The sequence below is a fragment of the Saccostrea cucullata genome, unplaced genomic scaffold (genome assembly GCF_032062105.1).
Source record: "Saccostrea cucullata isolate Sc308-1 unplaced genomic scaffold, CSIRO_AGI_Scuc_v1 ctg218, whole genome shotgun sequence".
Classification (NCBI taxonomy): Eukaryota; Metazoa; Mollusca; class Bivalvia; order Ostreida; family Ostreidae; genus Saccostrea; species Saccostrea cuccullata.
Genome location: NW_026930772.1, coordinates 242,501 through 266,096, shown reverse-complemented (window position 1 = coordinate 266,096; position 23,596 = coordinate 242,501). Strand labels below are relative to the sequence as shown.

The 23,596-nt window shown below is 32.6% G+C and overlaps 2 protein-coding genes across 3 annotated transcripts in view; both read right to left on the bottom strand.

Annotated features, from left to right (window-relative positions):
- Positions 1-4,736: 4,736 nt before the first annotated feature.
- LOC134230060 (uncharacterized) lies at positions 4,737-9,373 on the bottom strand. 2 transcript variants are annotated; one of them, XM_062711832.1, is made up of 6 exons: positions 8,913-9,373; positions 8,450-8,650; positions 7,497-8,180; positions 7,198-7,250; positions 6,735-6,822; positions 4,737-5,115 (listed from the first exon to the last, which is right to left on the bottom strand). In XM_062711832.1, the coding sequence occupies exons 1-4, from the start codon at positions 9,355-9,357 to the stop codon at positions 7,225-7,227; spliced, it is 1,356 nt and encodes a 451-aa protein (XP_062567816.1). In that variant the 5' UTR covers positions 9,358-9,373; the 3' UTR covers positions 4,737-5,115; positions 6,735-6,822; positions 7,198-7,224. The 2 variants fall into 2 exon arrangements, with proteins under 2 accessions (XP_062567816.1, XP_062567817.1); XM_062711833.1 differs by lacking the exon at positions 7,198-7,250.
- A 1,631-nt stretch (positions 9,374-11,004) lies between these two features.
- Positions 11,005-23,596, bottom strand: part of LOC134230064 (uncharacterized) — a 17,803-nt gene continuing 5,211 nt past the window's right edge. Inside the window, exons 2-5 of the mRNA XM_062711838.1 lie at positions 18,003-18,279; positions 15,782-15,926; positions 14,946-15,118; positions 11,005-14,374 (exon numbers count right to left, since the gene is read on the bottom strand). Coding sequence (XP_062567822.1) covers positions 14,027-14,374; positions 14,946-15,118; positions 15,782-15,926; positions 18,003-18,279 — 943 coding nt within the window. The 3' untranslated portion in view covers positions 11,005-14,026. The remainder of the gene's footprint in view (positions 14,375-14,945; positions 15,119-15,781; positions 15,927-18,002; positions 18,280-23,596) is intronic.

Below are 23,596 nucleotides of genomic sequence, written 5' to 3'. Positions count from 1 at the left end.
GAATAGACCTATATAAAAACTTCAAACTAGTTCTTTTTCATGAAAATGTAATTAAAATCCAGCATCTGAAGCCAGTTTGAGAGTTTTCATCCCTTGATGCATCATTTGTGCAAGTTTGATTTATACAACGTTATATAAGCCTTATAGTTTTTTGGTAATAGACCTGCACCCATAACTTTTACCTGGTCCATTATCTAAAAAATGTATGTCGAATTCGGCATCCGAAGCAAGTCCATTAGGGTACATCCTAAGATGTATCGTCTATGCAAGTTTGCTCATTATAGGGCTTATGGAGACTCGGAAAGGAAACCTGCATCAAAAACTAACCTTTTCATCCACAAAATGTAAGTCAGATTCAGCATCCGAAGCAAGCCTGGTAGTATGCATCCTAAGATGTATCATCCATCCAAGTTAAGTCATTATAGGGCTCATAGTATCTTAGAAATCAAACCTGCATCAAAAACTTGAACCTGTTCACTCAACCGGAAAATGTAGGTCAGATTCAGCATCCGAAGCAAGCCTGGTAGTGTGCATCCTTAGATGTATCATCCATGCAAGTTTGGTCAACATAGGGCTTACAGTTACTTGGAAATGTATCCTGCACCAAAAACTTTAACCTATTCACCCATCCGGAAAATGTAGGTCAGATCCAGCATCTGAAGTAAGCCTGGTAGTATTCATCCTTAGATGTATCAACCATGCAAGTTTTGTCATTATAGGGCTCAGAGTATCTTGGAAATGAAACCTGCACCAAAAACTTTAACCTGTTCACTCAACTGGAAAATGTAGGTCAGATTCAGCATCCGAAGCAAGCCTGGTAGTATGCATCCTTAGATGTATCATCCATGCAAGTTTGGTCAACATATAGGCTTATAGTTACTTAGAAATGAGACCTGCACCAAAAACATTAACCTGTTCACTCAACCGGAAAATGTAGGTCAGATTCAGCATCCGAAGCAAGCCCGGTAGTGTACATCCTTAGATGTATCATCCATGCAAGTTTGGTCAACATAGGGCTTATAGTTCCTTGGAAAGTTTGGTCAACATAGGGCTTATAGTTCCTTGGAAAGAGACCTGCACCAAAAACTTTAACCTGTTCACTCAACCGGAAAATGTAGGTCAGATTCAGCATCCGAAGCAAGCCGGGTAGTGTACAGTATCCTTAGATGTATCATCCATGCAAGTTTGGTCAACATAGGGCTTATAGTTCCTTGGAAATGAGACCTACACCAAAAACTGCACCAAAAATGTTAACCTGCTCCAAAAACATTAACCTGGTCATTCCTTTGCTGAAATTGCAGCATCTGAAACTTTGACTGTTACAATGAAACACACTTAAAGCATCCTCCATGCATGTCTAATCAATATAGGACATAGAAGTACTTAAAAAGAAAACTGCTCCAAAAAACTTAACCTGGGACGCCGACGCCGGGGGTATTACATAAGCTCCCCCAACTTCGTTGAGGTGAGCTAAAAATTAAAATATTTTCAATACTGCATCAAAAGTATTGTTATCTGCAAAATTAGAAATTCTTTCAACAATTAATAAACATTTTACAGACAATTAAAAATTTGAATTAAGTCTAATGTCATGATCTTGTTCCTGATTTAAACAATAAAACCGCAGTCCTTCTTCAGGAATTGCAAGTGGTGGCATCTCAATTTGAGTAAAAAAATTATTCATGTGAGTTGTTAAAAGTATTTTTTTCTAGCTTTCAGATCATGTTTATGACGAATTGTAATCTTTGTTATATCGACAAGATGAAGAATTACAATAACATTTTTTAGCAATTTTTGATAAAATTGTTATGCTGTGTCAGTGATTTTGTCTGGTTTTTGCATTCAACAGAAACATTAACAGGTGCATTTAATACTGTTCTTGCATTCATGTTTGTACTGTGTACATGTAATCAGATTTCTGTGTCCTACTTTTCGTGACCAACATGTATCTGCAGTTACTGTGTTAATACAGTAAAACCCACTGACTGTTAACCTTGAGTCTGTTTAATTATAGACAAGAGAGTAAGTACGTAATATACTACGAACCTGAAAGCAAAACAAATATTTTAATGTACATGTATGTCAATGACACTTTGTCTGCCTTTTTTTTTGGCCTGGACTTAAGACCAGAAGTCTCTGTCAAGACTGAAGCTCTACTGGTTTGCACTTATAGCAAAGGAAGAGGAAAGTACTTAAGCAGTTGGGAATTGAAACTTTACACTAGCAAAAAAGAGAATAATGATCCTTGAATAAGTCTCTTTATGTTCTTAGTATAGTCTACTTGCATGCCACATTATATTATAATCAGACTAAAACTGTATTTGAAATAGCATTTTGAGAGTAACAGAAATTGCTATCTTTATTAACCAAGGTAATAATGTTCATTGAAGTCAAAAACGGATATAAAGAATTATGTACCTTAGTGTAGTCTACTTGTGTGCCAAGTTATATTGAAATCAGACCAAAACTGTAGGAGGCGTAGCATTTTGAAAGAATTTCACAGAAATTTCTATTTTTAGTAACAACGCCAACACCGTTCGTCGAAATCAATAACCGATAAATAGAATTATGTATCTTCGTGTAGTCTACTTATATGCCAAGTTATATTGAAATCAGACCAAAACTGTAGGAGGAGTAGCATTTTGAAAGAATTTTACAGAAATTTCTATTTTTAGTAACAATGCCAACACCGTTCGTCGAAATCAATAACCGATAAACAGAATTATGTATCTTAGTGTAGTCTACTTGTGTGCTTAGTTATATTGAAATCAGACCAAAACTGTAGGAGGAGTAGCATTTTGAAAGAATTTTACAGAAATTTCTATTTTTAGTAACAATGCCAACATCGTTCGTCGAAATCAAAAATCGATATACAGAATTATGTATCTTAGTGTAGTCTACTTGTGTGCCAAGTTATATTGAAATCAGACCAAAACTGTAGGAGGAGTAGCATTTTGAATGATTTTCACAAAAATTTCTATTTTTAGTAACAACGACAACACCGTTACTCGAAATCAAAAACCGATACACAGAATTATGTATCTTAGTGTAGTCTACTTGTGTGCCAAGTTATATTGAAATCAGACCAAAACTGTAGGAGGAGTAGCATTTTGAAAGAATTTCACAGAAATTTCTATTTTTAATAACAACGACAACACCGTTCATCGAAATCAAAAACCGATACATAGAATTATGTATCTTAGTGTAGTCTACTTGTGTGCCAAGTTATATTGAAATCAGACCAAAACTGTAGGAGGAGTAGCATTTTGAAAGAATTTCACAAAAATTTCTATTTTTAGTAACAATGTCAACACCGTTCGTCGAAATCAAAAACCGATACACAGAATTATGTATCTTAGTGTAGTCTACTTATATACCAAGTTATATTGAAATCAGATCAAAACTGTAGGAGGAGTAGCATTTTGAAAAATTGTTTACAGACAGACAGACCGACAGACGGACGGACGGACGGACGGACGGACGGACGCCGGACGCATTACTATCGCATAAGCTCTTCTGGTCTCTGACCAGTAGAGCTAAAAAACCGATACACAGAATTATGTATCTTAGTGTAGTCTACTTGTGTGCCAAGTTATATTGAAATCAGACCAAAACTGTACGAGGAGTAGCATTTTGAATAATTTCCACAAAAATTTCTATTTTTAGTAACAACGACAACACCGTTCATCGAAATCCAACACCGATACACAGCATTATGTATTTTAGTGTAGTCTACTTGTGTGCCAAGTTATATTGAAATCAGATTAAAACTGTAGGAGGAGTTGCATTTTGAAAGAATTTCACAGAAATTTCTATTTTTAGTAACAACAGCAACACCATTCATTGAAATCAAAAACCGATACACAGCATTATGTATCTTAGTGCAGTCTACTTGTGTTCCAAGTTATATTGTAATCAGACCAAAACTGTAGGAGGAGTAGCATTTTGAAAGAATTTCACAGAAATTTCTATTTTTAGTAACAACGGCAACACCGTTCGTGGAAATCAAAAACCGATATACAGAATTATGTATCTTATTGTAGTCTACTTGTGTGCCAAGTTATATTGAAATCAGACCAAAACTGTAGGAGGAGTAGCATTTTGAAAGAATTTCACAGAAATTTCTATTTTTAATAACAACGGCAACACCGTTCGTTGAAATCAAAAACCGATACACAGAATTATGTATCTTAGTGTAATCTACTTGTGTGCCAAGTTATATTGAAATCAGACCAAAACTGTAGGAGGAGTAGCATTTTGAAAGAATTTCACAGAAATTTCTATTTTTAATAACAACGACAACACTGTTCATCGAAATCAAAAACCGATACACAGAATTATGTATCTTAGTGTAGTCTACTTGTGTGCCATGTTATATTGAAATCAGACCAAAACTTTAGGAGGAGTAGCATTTTGAAAAATTGTTTACAGACAGACAGACAGACAGACGGACAGACAGACGGACGGACGCATTACTATCGCATAAGCTCTTCTGGTCTCTGACCAGTAGAGCTAAAAAAGGACAAGTATGCACTGACATGGACTGCTTATTGAGCTTTTACCTAATAAAATAATTATTTCTGTTTTTCAATCAATATGATGGATCAGCAACCTAAGAAATAAAATATTCCCCAAGCCCTCTGCATTGACAAAAACAATGTGGGGAAGGGGAGGTGGGTGGGGTGGGGTTTACTCCTTGATGGATTCAACTGCATGCAATAAAGCACTCCAAACACTTCTTCTCTGGACTCTGGTTATTTAAAAGCGATTTATTAACACATTATTTTAAAATGTCTGTTAAATACATGTATTTACTGTACTGTATAGTGACAGTCATGCTCCTTCTGAGAAATAAATGCTCATACAAGTCACATATTTAATTACATTAGATTAGTAATGTCATATATATAATGAAAAACAGTTATTATAATACTTGTAATAAAAACAGTTGAAATTCCATCCTGGGTTTTTTTTTGGTACAGAAAATCTCTAAAGTATCCCATTCCAAAGAAAATGTATCTGCTTCTGCTGCTTCCTTAGAATCTGTGTGAACAAGTAGGTTGGGATCTTTTAAAGAACTTGAATCTACAGTCCAATCTTTAGGATGGAGCATCCCTGAAAAAATCCAAACAATTGTTTGTAAACAAGTAAAAACAATGTATTTACTAAACAAAGTAAGTTTCGAGATAACGAAGTTTGACTGTGTATTACAACTTGAAACAAATGTTACATTGGAATCAATATCTCAGATACCAGGAATGTGTCAAAGCGATCTGTCAAAGATTAATTACGCAGCACTGTTAAGGCTTACTATGTGAAATCAACGGAAAATAGAAGTGCAAAAACTTGAATTGTTTTTAAAACTGAATTATTTTTTATTCAGCTGTTCTATTATCACATAACTTAAATACTTATGGAAATAGCATAGTATAACCTACTCTGTACTGTATGGAGTTTGGTCCCATCGATGGACAGTCACGTGATGAATGCAAATTAGGTACACGGAATGTAGGTCAATAACAAATTTCAATATCGCAAGGGCATACCCTAGTTGAAATTAAAAATTCAAGCTATAAATTGTTTCTGCATACTTTGTACTTTCTGGAAAGTGCTGCTGCTTTAAATAGAATTCACGTTTTAATAGTTATAATTTCAAGTAAATAGGCCCATGTCGAAATGTGTTTGACTTTTACCAAATATTTTGTGTACTTATAAAGTCATGCTCTCGATTTAAAGAAAGCAGCAGCACTTTTCAAGTTAAGGAACATATCCTTTATTCATATTTAAAAAATGGTCAAGATCTATTTAGTGTATGCCCTTGCGAAAGAGTGATTTAATGAGGCACCTCGATGTAAAATATACCTAACCTGAACATAAAAACACGACAGAATTATTTAAATACATTCTCTCGATAGTTGATGAATAATTGCACTTAACAAAGGATATACATTGGTATTATTAGCCTATTAAAAACCTGTAAATAATATTCTGTTTTATAATAAAACGCACTTTTCTTTGTTGAAAAATTCCCAAATCTGCCTCTCACAGCACATGAAATACGTCATTTTTACCAAAATGACGTCATGATTGACAAGTTCATCGAGATCAGTGATTTGTTTAAAACCAGCTGTATGGGATTTAACTAGCGGCTTTTGTTGATGCATTGATAAGTTTTATTGTTGTTTATTATGCTAACACAGTTTAAAGTTGCAAATTATTTCATTTTCGGGTAATATGAGGAATGCATCAAAGTAATATTTTTGTGTGACGTCACAGTAAACTTTTCCTGAATAAAGTAGGCCCCAACCCCTTTTTCTAGCCTTAACAGTGCTGCGTAGTACATGTATCTGTAGGTAGAGTAACACAGAATAGTGGACAACTCGGTGAACTGTAGAGCATAAATGATTAAATAACCATGAATACTCCCTGATGTCAATGTAAACACTGTTACACAAATTTTACATACACCCATAATAAACTAATACCTAGTTGGACACAATGTCACTTCTGACAATCTAGATTCTTGTTTTCTCAATGAAATCATCTTGATTCATAAAAGTAGAGAGTATGGAATTGTTTTTCTTTTAAACAAGTAATAAGTCAAGAGAAATGCCGCTTCCCCAAAATTTCATTCAGAGAGTGAGTCATCCTGAATATTGGCTCTTGATAACTAAGGCTCGATCAATTTACTATCAGTGTTTTTAACATCATCTCTTTAAAAGTTAAATACTCACTTCATGAGACATAGCAGTCAGTAATTCCAGAACACTCCTCAGCATTATACATGTACCTGGCATGACATCACAAGTCTGTGTTATATATCTGTAAAAACCAAAAAAACAATATTATAACTCAATTTCATTAAATTTTACTTTAGAATACCAAATTTTCATATTATCTTTTTCACGAGATATGGAGATAGAGATGATACTAGTTAACAGTTACTTTTTTTTTTTATTATTATCTAGATAATTTTTTGTAACAAATTTTGGTTATTCTTTTGCAAAGATTTTATCTTGCTGATTTTGGCATAAAAAGTTCTGGCTAATAAAATCTGAGATACAGAACTCTGAGGTAGTCATATGACCATTTATCTTAACTCTTCTACTCCAACTTGTGAGGAAAACATAACTGATAGTCCTAAGAATGCCTCAGTATTTTTAGGGTTTTCAAGATTTTGCCATAATTTTTAGTTACCCTTTTCAGTATTATTTATATCCTCTTTTAATGTTTGTCACCTAAGGCATTTTCTGCAAGAATAATATGCATGCATAAAAAGTTATTAAATTTATACAATTAGTTGTAAAATTAAATACCATGTACAGAAAAGCATTTATATAGCATTATGCAGTTATAAAATCACTTTTCTTTACAGATTTTGCCTTTATCATCTTTTACAATAGTTTCACACATAACACTATGTCAAACTTTAAATGACTCAATTCATTGCAATTTTTAAAATTCCATTACCATTTTAAGAAAAAAAAAAAAAGTACCTTTTTTATCAACATATTTAATGGCATCTTCGGGAATCTCTGGAAATGATTGGTGATGAAGATATGGTAAAAACATCCATCTTGAACTTTTTACAATGTTCTCAAATCTTTTCTCCCCCAGTTGAGGGATCAAGTTTGCTGTCCCACTTAATCGTTGCACAACATGTGGACTGGGAGTTGTCAAAAACATGCTGTGATTAATCAATAACCATAAGTCCACAACACTGGAAAATTTCAGGTTTTGAGAATCTTCCTCGAATAAGTTTATTGGTTTGTTGGATTTCAAGAGATAGTCATGCACAGGGTCATGGACAGCAACTTCAAAGGAATCGCTTGTTATACCAAACACTGGTACAATTGGTACATCAGATCTGTCCTTAATATCAGAATGTTCTTGGTACTTGCAGAGAGCGATGGCTATTGCTTGCTTGCAGAGCTGTTTTTCATCAATTACATTTATTTCCGATTTGTATTCTCCATTAGGAATTTCCTCATCCCCATCAATGACATTTTCCTCACTTTCATCCATCCTCTCCTTGTTCATCAAACGATGATAATAAATATCATCATTCTTCTTTCTGGCTGTAAATACTGCAGATTTAGTGTAATTTTCTTCTGTAAAATGATCCCTGTTTGTAGGTATGAGGACACCATCAACGAAACCATGGAAAAGATGGGGACTACCTGAAGGAGGAAACATATTCAAAAAATAGATTTTAAAATGTTGAATTGTGTTAATTTTAAAACTAGACAGAGGAATTAATCCTGAAATGTAAAATCAATAAGATATATTCTCTGTGGGAAGAAGAGGCATGAATATTATATAATTAAAATTTTCTGGCTAAAATCTGTGAAACTTAATGATATATCAAATCACTAGTCTTTTGTTCACTTGACATATAGCTTCTTAATTTTAACAAATGTACTGCTTCACAATAGAATATGCTTTTTACCCAGTAGTGTACTTCCAAAGTTAAGGGGCTGTTCACATCCACAAGGGCATTTGTCCATTAGGCTTTTGCTATGAATGTTATCTAGAAAGTAGCTGGATGGGAAGGGAAGTAACTGGGAGAGAAGATGCTGTGTAATGACTGCAGTTACCTGCCCTTCTGATGACACGTCTTTTAACTTCACCCAACTTTTTTCATGTTCCTCTGAAAATGAGAAAACATACAGTTAAACTTTGGCATCTCAATTTTAACACCCATATCTCGAATATAAAAGATATTTCAGTGTATATACTTTTTTAAACAAAATAGGCACAGTATGCTTTTAATAAAGCCCTTTATCATAATACTCACGTATACCCAAATACCTGAGTACGATTGCTGGATGGCAAACACTGATGGCATTTGCATCATATCATTATTTAAAAAATCTTTTAAGGGTTCACATGAAAACCTTTAATTTCTTCACCTTTGTTCACATAAAATTTCTTTAGTGCCCTGAGAGCAGCATCCTCGTGTGAATTTTCCAGCTTCCCCTTGGTTTGCAAGAAACGTTCAACTGCATTATATCCTCTTGCAAAAATTGTTGAAGATCGTGTCCCAAGATGTTTAACAGGTTCTTTAGTGCATTCAGAGTTAACATTTTCCTTTATTCTGTACAAACCAAATCTCCAGAAGGTAGATTCACTGAATGTTTCTGATACCACCTCCTCCAAGTCGTGGTTTCCATAAATTCTTACCGCTGTTAAACTGTATTTATGATCAGTGATATAATTTTTCAGATTATTTCTAAAGGAAGTATTTTGTAAATCATCTTTACAGATATGTAAGCCGTGCTTAGTAAGAAATGAGACCCTTAAGTTTAGTTTAACTTTAAGCAAAGTGAAAGTTCCCTGTCTGAACACAAACGCCATTTTGAGTCGGTGCAAGTCATTTCAACACCAGAATGTTTCGGCACGGTCCATGCATCTTAGTATTTTAATATTGCATCGCACATTGTGCAGATTGTGCAATGAATCAAATTCATGAACATGAATAAATAAATGAATAAAGGAGATTGTTCTTTAAGATTTGTTTAACAGTGAAGAAAATCGAGAATTTACCAGATGTAACCCCCCCCCCCCCAAAAAAAAAAACAAAGGAGGAAAATATAAATGAATGAAAGAAAGAAAGGAAATACATTTTTTTTAAAAAAATCAGATTATTTAAAAAAATACTTTTAAAAAGTGATTAAATTATTTTTTAATTTCATTTAGATGCCACCACTTGCCAGTGTTCCAACCAAAGCGTAAAGTTGTAAACTAAGATTGAGGATATAGCTGTTTTTAGATACATGTTGCATCTCGTGATGGCATCTTAGGTCTAATTATCTTCAAACTTTTCAGGAATGTTGAAGGCTCTTATTATAACCAAAAAAAAAGCAGTACCACCTGTTTCAATGAAATGACTTTGGCCTAGGTCAGTATAGGGCGAGGGTCAAGGTCATAATAGATCAACAAGATTGTAAAAGAGGAACACTACTGAACACTTGTATCTGATACAATAACTTTGTATTAATTATAATCTGAAGATGTGCCATATAATCTAATTGGCCAAGATGTATCCAAGAAAGTTATAATTAAAAAATCATTGGTAGAAATTCAAATCCATTATAACACTCTGTAACTTAAAGAAAAACCCAATGAAATTCTATATTTCATTCACTAATTGATTGCTTACAACCTGAGGGTGTTTCAAGTTCTGAATCAAGGCCATTTTGAAAAATTCAAGGTCAACAAGGTAAGAGGAGAGCAGATCTATATACTAGAAAATAGATTTTCCAAAGGTCAGTTAAATCAACAAAATTGTTTGAATTTCAATTTGTTATAAGATAAAAGGTGTAAAAGAAAATGCTAGAGAGACCTTTTTTCCCTTTTCCTCCTGTACATGTATCTGTCTAAGATTAGCTGCAGAGTTTGCATTACCAAATCTGTAGCATTATGGTTTTATACATTAGTTTTTGACCATAACTCTACAGATCCAGAAATGCAAAAATGGTACCCTACAGACAATTCAAATTAAGCTAATTTATCGCCTGTAGAGATGACTATAAAGGGTTGTAAGGTGGATGAAATCACAGGCACCTGACGTTACCTATTTTTCTTTTAATAAAAAAAAATTATACACATACCTGTTTATTACTAGGTATGTGTATATTTATTTTTATTAAAAGAAAAATAGGTAACGTCAGGTGCCTGTGGATGAAATATACAGATAGTTATGAAATATGTCTAGAATTAAGGAATGAAAGGTAGTTGATTTACCAATGCTGGAAAGTGGAGAAATTCTCCCCAAAAGTGTGCAAAAAATCTTGCGCCGTAAACTGCACAATTTTTGCATTACTGGATCTGTAGCGTTATGGACAACTACTAATATAAAAACCATAATGCTACAGTTCTGCAGCAAGTCATAATTTGCAGACTTGAAATATTCTCATTTTGCAATTCATTACTGATTGTACAAAACAGATCAGATCAGGTAATAAAACTGCATGCAGATCGCAATTGAAAAAAAGAAAAAAGTCAAATTAACTCAGAATTTAATAATCAAGTCAACAACAATTACAAACAAAGCTATATATAAACCAAGAAATGAATAAAAAAAAATTTTTGTGGTAATCTTAATGTATACTCATAAATTTACTTGCAGAAAATAACTACAATAATTATGAATAATAATTATGAAAAATTTGTGCATTATTCAAATGATTTTGGATTTTGTATAACAATTTGAAATATAACACACAGTAGCATTATTAAAATTCATGAACAAAGATTTTCACAGGGCAACAACAATGCTCATATTTTATATATTACCGGTAAATTGCGTACTTCTGTGCTGATTTTGAAATGTTTTGTGTTACAAGTTTTTCCATTGTTAAAAGTTATCTGATTCTTAAACGAGGAGTGATTACCAACATCACACATTATAATGATTAATGCATGCTAATCTTTATAACATTTTGCATTGTACATACATGATTGTATGAAATGTTTTTATGACAACAAGCCTATACAGCAGCTAGTATATACTGTAAGTAGTTTTAATTCCACGATGTTAATATTTCATTTTCTCGATTTCTGAACAAGTACCGATTGCGATGGTTTTAATTTCACGCTGCAAGAAATAAATTCAAAATTTCATATTAACTTTAAAATGCTTTTAAAAAGTTTTCATAATATCACGATAGGTTTAATTTCACAGAAAAATAATAACTTGTGAACATAACGATCGATATAAAAACCTTCGTGGTTATTTGCAAATCTACAGTAGTTAAAAGTTTCTGAACATGCAGTATGGACAGTAACTTTCTTAAACAAATTGTTTAGCATGTGTTCATAACCTGCACTACTATTAACCGGCACTTACAACAAATCTGGACCTACTCACTTGCAAATTAACATTTTAACTGCACCCAAAACACCTAATTAAAATCCACACATTTCTACAATTATTATGGCACAAAACTTAATGATTTATCACAAAGAAATTAAAACAAGAGCTAATGGGCCACGTACATCACTCACTTGAACACATCAATTAGGAAAAAGCACAAATCAATTCAGTATTGAAAAGTTTATTTGCTGTGGTGGTGGTGGTGGGGGTAGGCTTGAATTTTATACTACTTGAAGATGTCTCCATAGCAGTATAGCATATAACTTGGCTGTTCTTGAAAAGAAGATTTTTTAAAGATTTACTTTCTATATATTACCTTGTAAAAATTTGATCCCTTATTGTGGCCCCCCCCCCCCCCCCCCCCCCCAAGAACATGATTTTTAAAAAAATTGAATTTTCATGACATGCATGAGGATGCTTACATCTCAATAGGACTAAACATAGTATTTCTGTTCTTGAGAAGAGCCTTCTGCTCAGGTGAGCTAAAAATGAAAGTGAAACAAGAGGCTCATGAGCCAAATGCTCACCTGAGTCACTTATGACCTGCTGCTCTTCATCAGCAGAATCCCCCTCATATATGCCTATGAAAATTAAACTTCAATAACATATTGCGGCCCTATCCTACCCTAATGAATAATTAATATTTGAATAAACTTGAATCTGCCTTAACTGGGGATATAATTTTATATGACTAACAAGGCTTTGTGTTCTTAAGACAAGAAGTACTTTTTCATTTTTTGACAAATTATCCCTTTGTAAAACTATGTAAATCTTAGAATGCCAATTATGGGCCTTCATTTGAAGAAACTTAATTGTTTCCCTTCTTTGAAGTATGCTTTGTAGCAAGCTTGGCCTAGTGGTCCTGAAGTAGTCTAAAATCATAAAAAAAGAAAAAACCCTCAAAACTGACAGCTGGCTAGAAGGATAACAGAAAAACTTTGATCAGCAAAGCTCACAAGAGCTTTTGCCCTAGGTGAGCTTATAAAATAATGCATAGAAATACATAAATTTTCGCGAACATTTAGATTTTGTAGACTTGATACTAAACACAGTCAAATCTTGTTATCTTGAACTCAATGGGACTAAAAAAAACTTTGAGATATTCAAAAATTTGAGATCTCCAGGTTTATTTATATACCTATATAATAGGGGGTTGAGATTTCTAAATCACTTGAACATTACACCCAAAGGCATGGAATTTGAGATAACAGTGTCTGAGATACCTAAGCTCAACTGTACATGTACTGGGTATTTTAAGTCAGGCAATGAGTACATATTTTTTCCTTGTAACATACATTTTATGTAAAATTCCCTATCATTTAAATAAAAATTGCTGAAAATATTTACACCTTCCCTTATCAATTGCTTTACATTTGCTCAGCTTCACACAAACAGTATTTCACCAGCAAAGAAAAATACAAACTATTCTAACAAATGAGATCAAATGTTATAGTACATGTACCTCTATGTGTAATACCAAAAACAAAACAACAATTATTATAATGACAATTCCTTCAAACTATTATGGTATACACACAAAACTCTGCAACTGAGATTCAGTAAACAAAGGATGTCAGTTCATAAATATTGCTCAAACTTCTCTTGAGTCCATTTCAATAATAACAGAAAAAGAGAATTTACACACAGTATCCATGATAACAACATCAGAATCAAGACATTTTACTGGTGGTAAATACCAGTGCACCAATACTCAAGGACATGCTTGTCTACCTTGAAATCATTTCATTAAAAAACAATTAAAAAATTGGGGTCAACTAAATCAAAAAATTATACCTAGAAGTTCAACAGAAATATAACTTCCTCTGCTGATTATGTAACACGTTCCCATTTAAGCATACGAAAAAAAAAAATCATTCTACAACAAATCATGTGCAGCTCAAAGCAGGTGACATTATAATTACACATGTTGCACAAAATACACAAATACACATATCACAATAAATTGGGAATGAATGCACTTTCACATAGCTGTGCTTAAAAAATTTCAGCTTTGCGGCCTGCATCTTTTTTGAACAATATCTAACAAATAAGAGACAATTTCAATATTTTCCTATTTGGTAATATTGATTTTTCATCCAGCAGGTACCAGCCTAGCCAGTATTTGTGAATTAAAAAAAAAGGATCTTATTAAAGTAACATTTGAACGTCATCATCGTCCACTTCAGAGGCTGAAATTGGCATGTAGGAAAACAGCATACGATTACGAGCTGCAGCTTGTCTTCTCTTCTTCACCTGCCAGACAACAAAGACAGTCACCGTGACGATAAGAACCAGGACACCTGCTGCAATTAGTCCTCCCACAAACAACCAATCAGTGCCCTTCTTACTCTGGACTAGGACTTTGTTATGAATGACTTTATCTAGTGCTGTGTCAGTGTCATTGTTGTCTTTAGAGGGAATGATGGTGACATTCACAGGAAGAGGAATGCACAAATCTCCTGAGCAACAACAAACTTCTGTGTGTTCCCCTTCATCCTGAAAAGATAGATCATTTTAAGACATAGTAAAAAAAATGCATTTTACAAAAACTTTCAAAACCATATGGCAAATTCAATGAAGGACAAAAGTGGGAAGTCATTGTGATGAAGGAAACCCTGGCAGATAGTTATATACAATTTTGATTAGTTTTTTATCCAATCAAATGATATGTGTTACAACCAAAATTAAATTATCTGCATAGGGCTTTAAGTTACTTGAAGATGAAACCTGCTCCAAATACTTTTAATGCTCTAAAAACATTAAACTGGTCAGTCTTTGGCTGAAAATGCAGCATCTGAAGCCTAGCTGGACTAATTAAGACTTATACAATGAAACAATGTATGAGCTAGCTCATCAATGAATCTCTGATCTGGGCATAGAAGTACAGGCACTTGAAAAGAAATCTGTGCCGAAAACTTAATCTAACGATCGATGCATGCTTATAATGCTGAGGGTATTACATTTACATCAGCTCCCCTAATTTCACTAAGGTGAGCTAAAAAGCATGTACTGGAAGATTTTTTCTTAGAGTACTTTAAAGGGGGTGGAGGGGCGGATAAATCCATACCTCTTGTGTATGACAGAGTGGTGTTTGATTATATTTAGCTGTTTCATTTTTTGCTAAACACTGTTGTTTACTTCCACACTGTAACTTTTGTTTCAAAATGGCTCCTTCTTTGTTCACTGTTGTGATGCTCATACACAAGTCATCTAATTCAGAACAGGTTTTCTTGTGATATTCTGTTCAAAATAAATGGAATAAATCCAAATACATGATGCCTGTTGAAATTAAAAGTTGGGGTGAAAATTCTAAAAAAAAAAATTATTATACACCTGTTTCTGTACACAAGTTGCACATAGTTTACATTTAAAAATTAATATCTTTTTTATGTAATAAAATTATAAAACTACTGTAGAAATACTTATTTCAATGGTAAATTTATTTTTAATTAGCACCTTCTGAGCTCTTTCTTGTGCAATAATTCATATATATGCACACCCTAATAAATGATTAAATTTTATATATATTTTAAACTAAAAAATAAAAGAATTCAAATAAAGCAATTGGAAGCAAAGACTTTCTTCATTATTAGCAAACACAATATCTATTAAAATTAATGCTTATATGAATATTGATTACATAAATAGATGAATAAAATAAATAGATAAATTACAATGATTTTCATAACTGAATCATAGAAATACACACGTCTTATCCAATTATTAAGTTAATTAATCTATAGAGCAATAACCAAAAGTTATCTTTTGTAGAGATTGAGTTTCAAAAATGATAATTACATGATCAGCTGTCAAAAGTTTAAAATTTACACCAAGTTGCAAGGTAAAATTTGGAAATCAGGATTAAACCCGGCCTTCATGATTTAAATTTTAAAATTAACGTACCAACAGCCATCGTTCCATTGGACTGGAGATTATAACAAACTGGCTTTATCTTTACCACTGGAGGAAAATCTTTGTTATCATGGTTATGATTACAGTTGTCTTCCTTACAGCATAGGAGGATTACGTCAATGTCATTTAGTGTGGTCTACAAAAAAAAAAGATGTTTGAATAGCAATGCTGTTCTCAAGTTTGATTCTTTCACTTGAATTTTATGTCCATCCATGCTACAAATCAAATGATAGCCATATGGAAAATGTATAGAACATCTGTAGGTGGTAGGATCATTTGTTTAAAAGTACTTGACAGAATTGATGCAGTCGAGAACCTCTTAATGGTTAGTGACTAGCTATTCTTTAATGTAAACACTGATAATTTAAAACAAAATATGAAGAGTGTTCAATAGAAATAATGTATCATTATAGCCAGTATACTTTTAATACAATTCTTCTGACACAAGTTCTCTCCATTTCCTATTTGGATGTCACTCACCTTAATGTTCCCAGTAACATCCAAATACTGATAGGGGCTTGACTTCCATTTAGTACACATACTGTGCATTTATCACTGTCCATAGATGGGACCAAACTTAATTCAGTACAGATTTGGGTTTATATACTATGTTATTTCAAAAATTATTTAATTTATGTGATAATCAAACAGCTTTATAAAAATAAATTAAGTTTTAAAAAGTTCTCCTTTTTTTGCATGTCCATATTCCATTGATTTCTTCATAGTACGCCTTAAGGTGGAATGCCACACCAACTTTTTATTTCATAGATCTATGAGTCATCCTTTTTAAACAATCGTTTCAGCATTGAAAAGCAGATATTTAAGCTCTTGATTATTTTATAATACCGGTCATTCTTTTGTATTTTTTCAAAGAAAATGAAAAAAATTATTTATATCCAAATATTAAGTTGTTTTTGAGTTAAAAGTTTGCTGTAAATGAATGCATCATATGAATATCTTATAAAATATGTAAAGAAAGGCTGGTTAGACTTTTTAATATTTTTATAAAAAATTATTTATGAATATAAAACACATTATTTGTGAATATTTTTTAAACCTATGTTTAAAAACACCATCAAACTAGTCACAACTAAGGACAACATGTTTGTCAATCATATTTTAAAAGAAATTAAAACTAAATTGAGAAATTTTAGAGAAATTTATTTTTTATATATTTCTATATAAAACTTTGTATTTGGATTATTTGAACAATTTAGAATTTACTACCCCAGGATGCTTCCACATAAGTTTCAGCTTTTCTGATGGTTCAAAATTAAAGATTTTTCCTATATATTTCTATGTAAAAATTTGATACCCCATTGTGGCCCCGCCCTTCCCCTGGGGGTCATCAAAATAATACATTAATGAACATGTTCACCCAAGTTGTGACTGATTTTAAGAAGATTTTAACCACAGGTTTACAAAAATATTCACAAAATTAATTATGTGTTTTAATATTTTCATAAATATATTTTTTATAAAAAAAAAAGTAATATTTACTATACTCAGCTTTTCTTTACACAACTCTTTTATTATTTTAAAAGAAATTAAAACTAAATTGTTTTAGAGAAATTTATTTTTTAAGTATTTGGACCTAACCTGTGATGCATTCATTTAACAGCAAATTTTTTATTGATTTTAAAAAAACATTTACTAATTTGTGTTTTATGTAAATAATTATTTGAATTTTCTTTGAAAAAATACAAAAAAAAAAAATCATATACATTATTTAAGAGCTAATGTCGGACTTTCAATGCTGAAACCATATTGTTCAAAAAGGTTGACTCAGAGATATATAAAACAAGAGGCCCATGAGCCACATCGTTCACCTGAGCAATGTGGCTAGGAAAAAAGCATAAATTAGTTTGTTATTGAAAAGGGCTTCAAGGTTCTTTGAACTTCTCAGAAAGGTCTAATTAAAAGTAGAATTTTTTATCCCGAAAAAGCATTTTATATACCAATGTTTATTAACATGATATGAAATCAGAAGTGATTTATGGAGCTTTGCAAAGAACCTTGAAGCATATTGAGAGGCATATAATGAAAATTGTTGCATGAAAATATTTAATTTTCAAGCTTCATTTAAAGATTTTTTGAATTAAATTATAAATTAAAGAGTTTCCTTCCTGTCTGAGGGTCAGGGTCCCTTAAATTACTTTAAAAAAAAATTCAGTGAATTTTCACAATAAAAGCGAAGTAGTAATTTCCAAACCTTTACATATGTTCCAACAATACTATCATTACAGAGTCCAAGGAAATCACACGAGGCATTAGCGTGAGCTGTTCTTGCAGAAACTGGATCAGAAACAAAGTTTAATGTGGAATTATTGTCATGGTAAAAAATCTCGTAGCAGAAGGACACAGTCTGATCACCATCTTCTTGTTGAGTTTTGTCTGGGGCAGTTGTTGTCATATTATTTTCAATGGTACACGACTGGTTTGATATTGTTGTTTTATCATGCCCACTCCAACAGTATAGATCCATGCCACTGCAAAATATATAACAAAAGGTCAATGGGCTACATCACTCACCTGAGTCATCTTTCTCTACCAGATAAATAAAATACAAAGGTAAAGAAAATACTTTTATTGACAGGTTTCAAAGGCAACATGCATTTTTGTCAGACCCACGAACCAAACTGTTTGACAAAGCTAGGCAATTTTCTTGAAAGGAAACAGTTTGGTTTGAGTGGTCAATAAAACGTTTTTGTCCGAGAAAATAGTCAATGTTTTCTTATTACTTTTAACTTTTATAATGAATTAATTATAAATTAGATGACATGCCACTACAGTTATAAAGGAATGGTGAAATAATCTACTTTGTCACCCATTTAATTGTATTTCCCATGTATGCTTTGAATCGAAACTAATCCTGAATTTATTTTACAGCAATTCATAAACACATGATAAAGGCAAACTACATATAACAATTTTAATTGTGTTGCGATTTTTATCTCAAACATAAAGGGAATGAATTTGGCTACATGTATATGTGTACTTTTTATTCATTACTGTAATGATTTTGAAAGATGATTTCATTCTGATTATGTTATAATGATTGCTTTGTTTTTCTATACAAACAATCTTTATACCATAAACACTGCATTTTGATACTTCAAACGTAATTTTCATTTGAAAAGTTGTGAACGGACTCATCCTTCATCTCGCAATGAAAACTATGTCAATTAACTCAATTCACTGACTTAATGTACAAACGAATAATACATGTACAGTACTTCAAACAGTTACACACATGTATCTAATTTTTATTACAGAATTGAATTGTTGTGGTTGCATTACACTTTTAATTAAAATTAGATGAACAAAAGATACTGCACCCTAAAACACAAAAATATCGTAGCATATACATCCTTTACACTAACATACACAATATGGGTGTTCTTGGTTACTGTTGATCAATTAACCTGGTCCACAAAATGATCCAATTCAGTAAACAAGAGGCCGAGGGGCCACATCGCTCACCTGAGCACATCGGGCTTGAATTTACTCCCCCCCCCCCTCCAGGCATTCATCATTTGAACAAACTAGAATCTACACTAACTGAGGATGATTCCATATAAATATCACTAAACATAGCTTTGAAGTACTTGAAAAGAAGATTTTAAAAGGTTTCCCTATATATCCCTATGTAAAACTTGGGTTGGCCATTTTGGCCCCACCCTAGCCACGGGGGTCATGATTTGAACAAACTTGAATCTACACTACCTGAGGATGATTCCACATGAGTTTCATCTTTCCTGGCCCAGTGGATCTTCAGAAGGATTTTTAAAGATATTTCCTAGGCCACACCAATTTAATTTCTTGGTCTTCGGATTTTTGACAGAAAAAATTGGGGCGAGCGAGCGATTTGAAAATTTTAAAATTATAAATTTGAAAATTAAAAATGAAGGAGCGGTTTAAAATGAAAAGAAGCGAGCGATAATATTTTATTTTTTAAAAACCTATTTATTTCAATTCATAGTGATTCAAGTAGGAATCATACATAATTTAAATGTCCAATTCACAACACTGTATGTTATAAACCTCTTGGGCAGAATATTTTCCCCCAAAGTTCGAAGGTCTCAGTGAATATTTTCACAGAATTGAAATGAAGGTTGAATATTGTTCATAAAAAGCAGAAATATAAGGGTGTTTATCATCCAGAAGATTTTCAGTACTTCAGCAATGGACACACAGGTGGAAGGTAGTGCTTTAAAGTAGTTGAAAAATAACTGTGCAGTTTGTGGCCTCCTTTACTACTATTGCTGGATCCTCTGTGTTGTCTAGTACCAGGTATACTAATGATTCTCTTTTAAACAAATTAATAGCTTCTCCTACAACAAATTTCATTTATGAACAAGCAGTCTCACAATATATCAATGTAAAATAAATTTACGCTTGTAAATATCTGAAACTGCAATTCAAACCAAAAAAGGAATAAAATATCCCCTCTACTTACCTTTTCTATCACTGTAGAGTGTACCCATACCGAAAAAAGTTATAACTTAGTTATAACTTTTGTAACTAAAAAAAGTTACAAAAAAGTTATAACTAAGTTATCGGAGTTTGGAATGGCATGTTTTAAGTGAGGTATAATTTAGTTATAACTTAGTTACAAAAAAGTTATAACTTTTGCATAACTTTTCACCTTTTATTCAACATAAATACAGCAAGTACATAAAAGTTATAAAAAAGTTATAACTACAAAAAGTTATACTTATTAAAAGTTACACAAAAAGTTATAAAATAGTTACAAAGTTATACTTTAGTTATACCCAAATAAACAGTGGAAAAGTTACAAAAAAGTTATACCCAAAAAAAGTTATGAAAAAGTTACAAAAAAGTTATACCCGGAAAAAGTTATACCCAGGAAAAGTTATAACTAAAAAAAGTTATACCTATTATAAAGTTATGAAAAAGTTACAAAAAAGTTATACCCATTAAAAATTTATAACTAAAAAAAGTTATACCTATTATAAAGTTATAGAAAAGTTATACCTAAAAAAAGTTATAACTGCAAAAAGTTATAACTATGAAAAGTTATACCTATTAATAAAAACTTTCGTAAAAGTTCCAGTGAAATTATACACTGTATGTTAACCTGTTGTGGATTTACTAAGTTATAAGCTTTTAAAAAGCTACTCATTAAAATTAAAAAAAAGAAGAAGATTTTTGAAATTTATACAAAAAAGATTATTTAAAACATATTAAAGGCAATAACAATTTTACCTAACAAACACGATAAAGATAGCTTGGTTTATTGTCAAATACAACTAAATGAATGCACATGCAATTGTTTTCAAATTCAAGTGTACCTTATTTTTCATCATGTCATCTACAACAGATTGAAATTTCTCTGGTTGTTTTAAAGAATACATTTTTAGCATATAGCAATTAGGGTCTTTGTAAAATTACCTAGCAAACTGCATTCTACTCTTTTTAAATGTTAACACCCTATTTATTTTTGATCTAGCTGTATTTCAAAAAAAAAGAAAGGTTCTAAACAGTGATTTCAGTTACAGTTTTTAGCTGCATACCACCCTCCTTGCACAGGTATCCTTGCAGGTGTACAGTTGTTTATCTTTATTATTTGAAGATAGCTGCACTGAAAGTTGGCTGAGTTAGCTGACAGACTTAGCCATCGTTTGACAGGCCGCACTGGTAGTAGACCAAGTTAGCTGACAGACTTAGCCATTGTTTGACAGGCCGCACTGGTAGTAGACCAAGTTAGTTGAAGGACTTGGCCATCGTTTCACAGGCCGCACTGGTAGTAGACCAAGTTAGCTGACAGACTTAGCCATCGTTTGACAGGCCACACTGGTAGTAGGCCAAGTTAGTTGAAGGACTTGGCCATCGTTTGACAGGCCGCACTGGTAGTTGGTCAAGATAGTTGACGGACTTGGCCATCCCTTGACAGGTCGCATCTGTAGTTGGTCAAGTTAGTTGACGGACTTAACCGTCCCTTGACAAGCCGCACTGGTAGAAGGCCAAGTTAGTCAACGGTCTTAACCGTCCCTATATTGACAGGCCGTACTGGTAGTAAGCCGAGCTAGTTGACGAACTTGGCCATCTCTTGACATGCGGCACTGGTAGTAGGTTAAGTTAGTTGACGGACTTGACCATCTCTTGAAAAGCCGCTCTGGTAGTAAGCCAATCTAGTTGATGGACTTGGTTGTTCAATGACAGGCCGCACTGGTAATAGGCCAAGTTAGTTGAAGGACTTGACAGGCTGCACTGGTAGTCAGCCGAGCTAGTTGATGGACTTGGTCATCCCTTGACAGGCCGCACTGGGTCAGCCGAGCTGGCCGAGGGACTTGGCTGGTGGTCTGCGTCCCTCATTTTAGCTGGTCAGACGTCTTGGCTGGCGGGCAGTGTGACTTGTAGTCGGCTAAGTTTTCGTTGAAATATGCTTGCAATTTTAACCTTTTCTTCAATTCTGCAAAAAATTGTAAAGGTTCAAAATTTAGATTATAGATATTTAGATAGTATATTTCCAGCACTCATTTGCATATCAAATTGAAAACACTCTTCCATATCAATTAATTCAAATTCATTAATTCATCCAAAACATGGAAAATACAAGACTAATTTAAGATCTATACTTACAGGAATCAGTTTTAGATTGAAAGATTTATTGAATTTTGAAATGAAAAAAAAAATTTACTTTACCTTAAACAAGTAATATTTTGAAGAATTTCATGTACTCCAGGTCAGGACAGATTCAGCTCATGGAAACATCATGTACCAATATTCTGCTTTATAAAAAAAAAAGAAAATTAATGTTAAATTACTCATTTCATTGCATTAATTAACGTTGCAGCTAGATCATGTTATGATCATGCTGATGCGTATAAGGCTTCACAATATTTTAACAGTTCAGGGAATCTATAAACAATTGTGGGAATAAATATGACAAAGAACAACATATTTGATTAATATACTACATGCTGAAAAATATTATGCGTTTCAAATACTTTCAATTTGTTTACTTCAGTCTTTGTCATTCGACATACCAATCAAAACAAACAAGAAATCTAAGATTCACACGCCTAGAATTTTGTTCATTCCCAATATTTCTTCTTTTTGGAATGTTATTCCAGAGGTACTAAGTATACTTTACCAAAATCAATAAAATGTTAGCATAAATATCGCCTTACCAACTGGTTTTATCTCCTTTTTTTCTATCAACACTTTCAACATCCAAACATTCAAATCGTCCATGGAAAAATCCGCGCTCTGTTATTGACCAATCATAGAACTCAAAAACGTCACGTGATCGAAAAAAATAAATAAATAATTCATAATTAATTTATTTTAAATGCAAATAAACCTAATTGTGTAATTTTAAACTTAAATTAAAAATATAAATACCAGTTGGTGTTAAAATTTTGAATTTATCTTAGTATCAACAAAACGGACATCGGAGGCCGCCATATTTTTTGTTGCCGCCATTTTGAATTTAATATTTGTTTATTTGTGAAAATAACTATTATAACTGGGTTATTTAATTATGCAAACAATAAAATCTACATGTACTAGTCATCTGCTTAAATCTTAATATAACTGGCAGTCTTTATTCACAACATCATAATATCTGTTCAACATGAACATGCACATACTCTATGCTGTTGTTTATCTTTTTAGCCACCCATATTACGACTGATTTTCATCAGATTTCAAACAACCTGTGTAGAATTGTACCATTCAGAGATTGTGTAATACCCAAGCTGAAATATTTACGATGTGTTGGCCACAAAGGTCACCTAGTACAAACACCTGTCTCACAGAAAACAATAGGGAAATTTA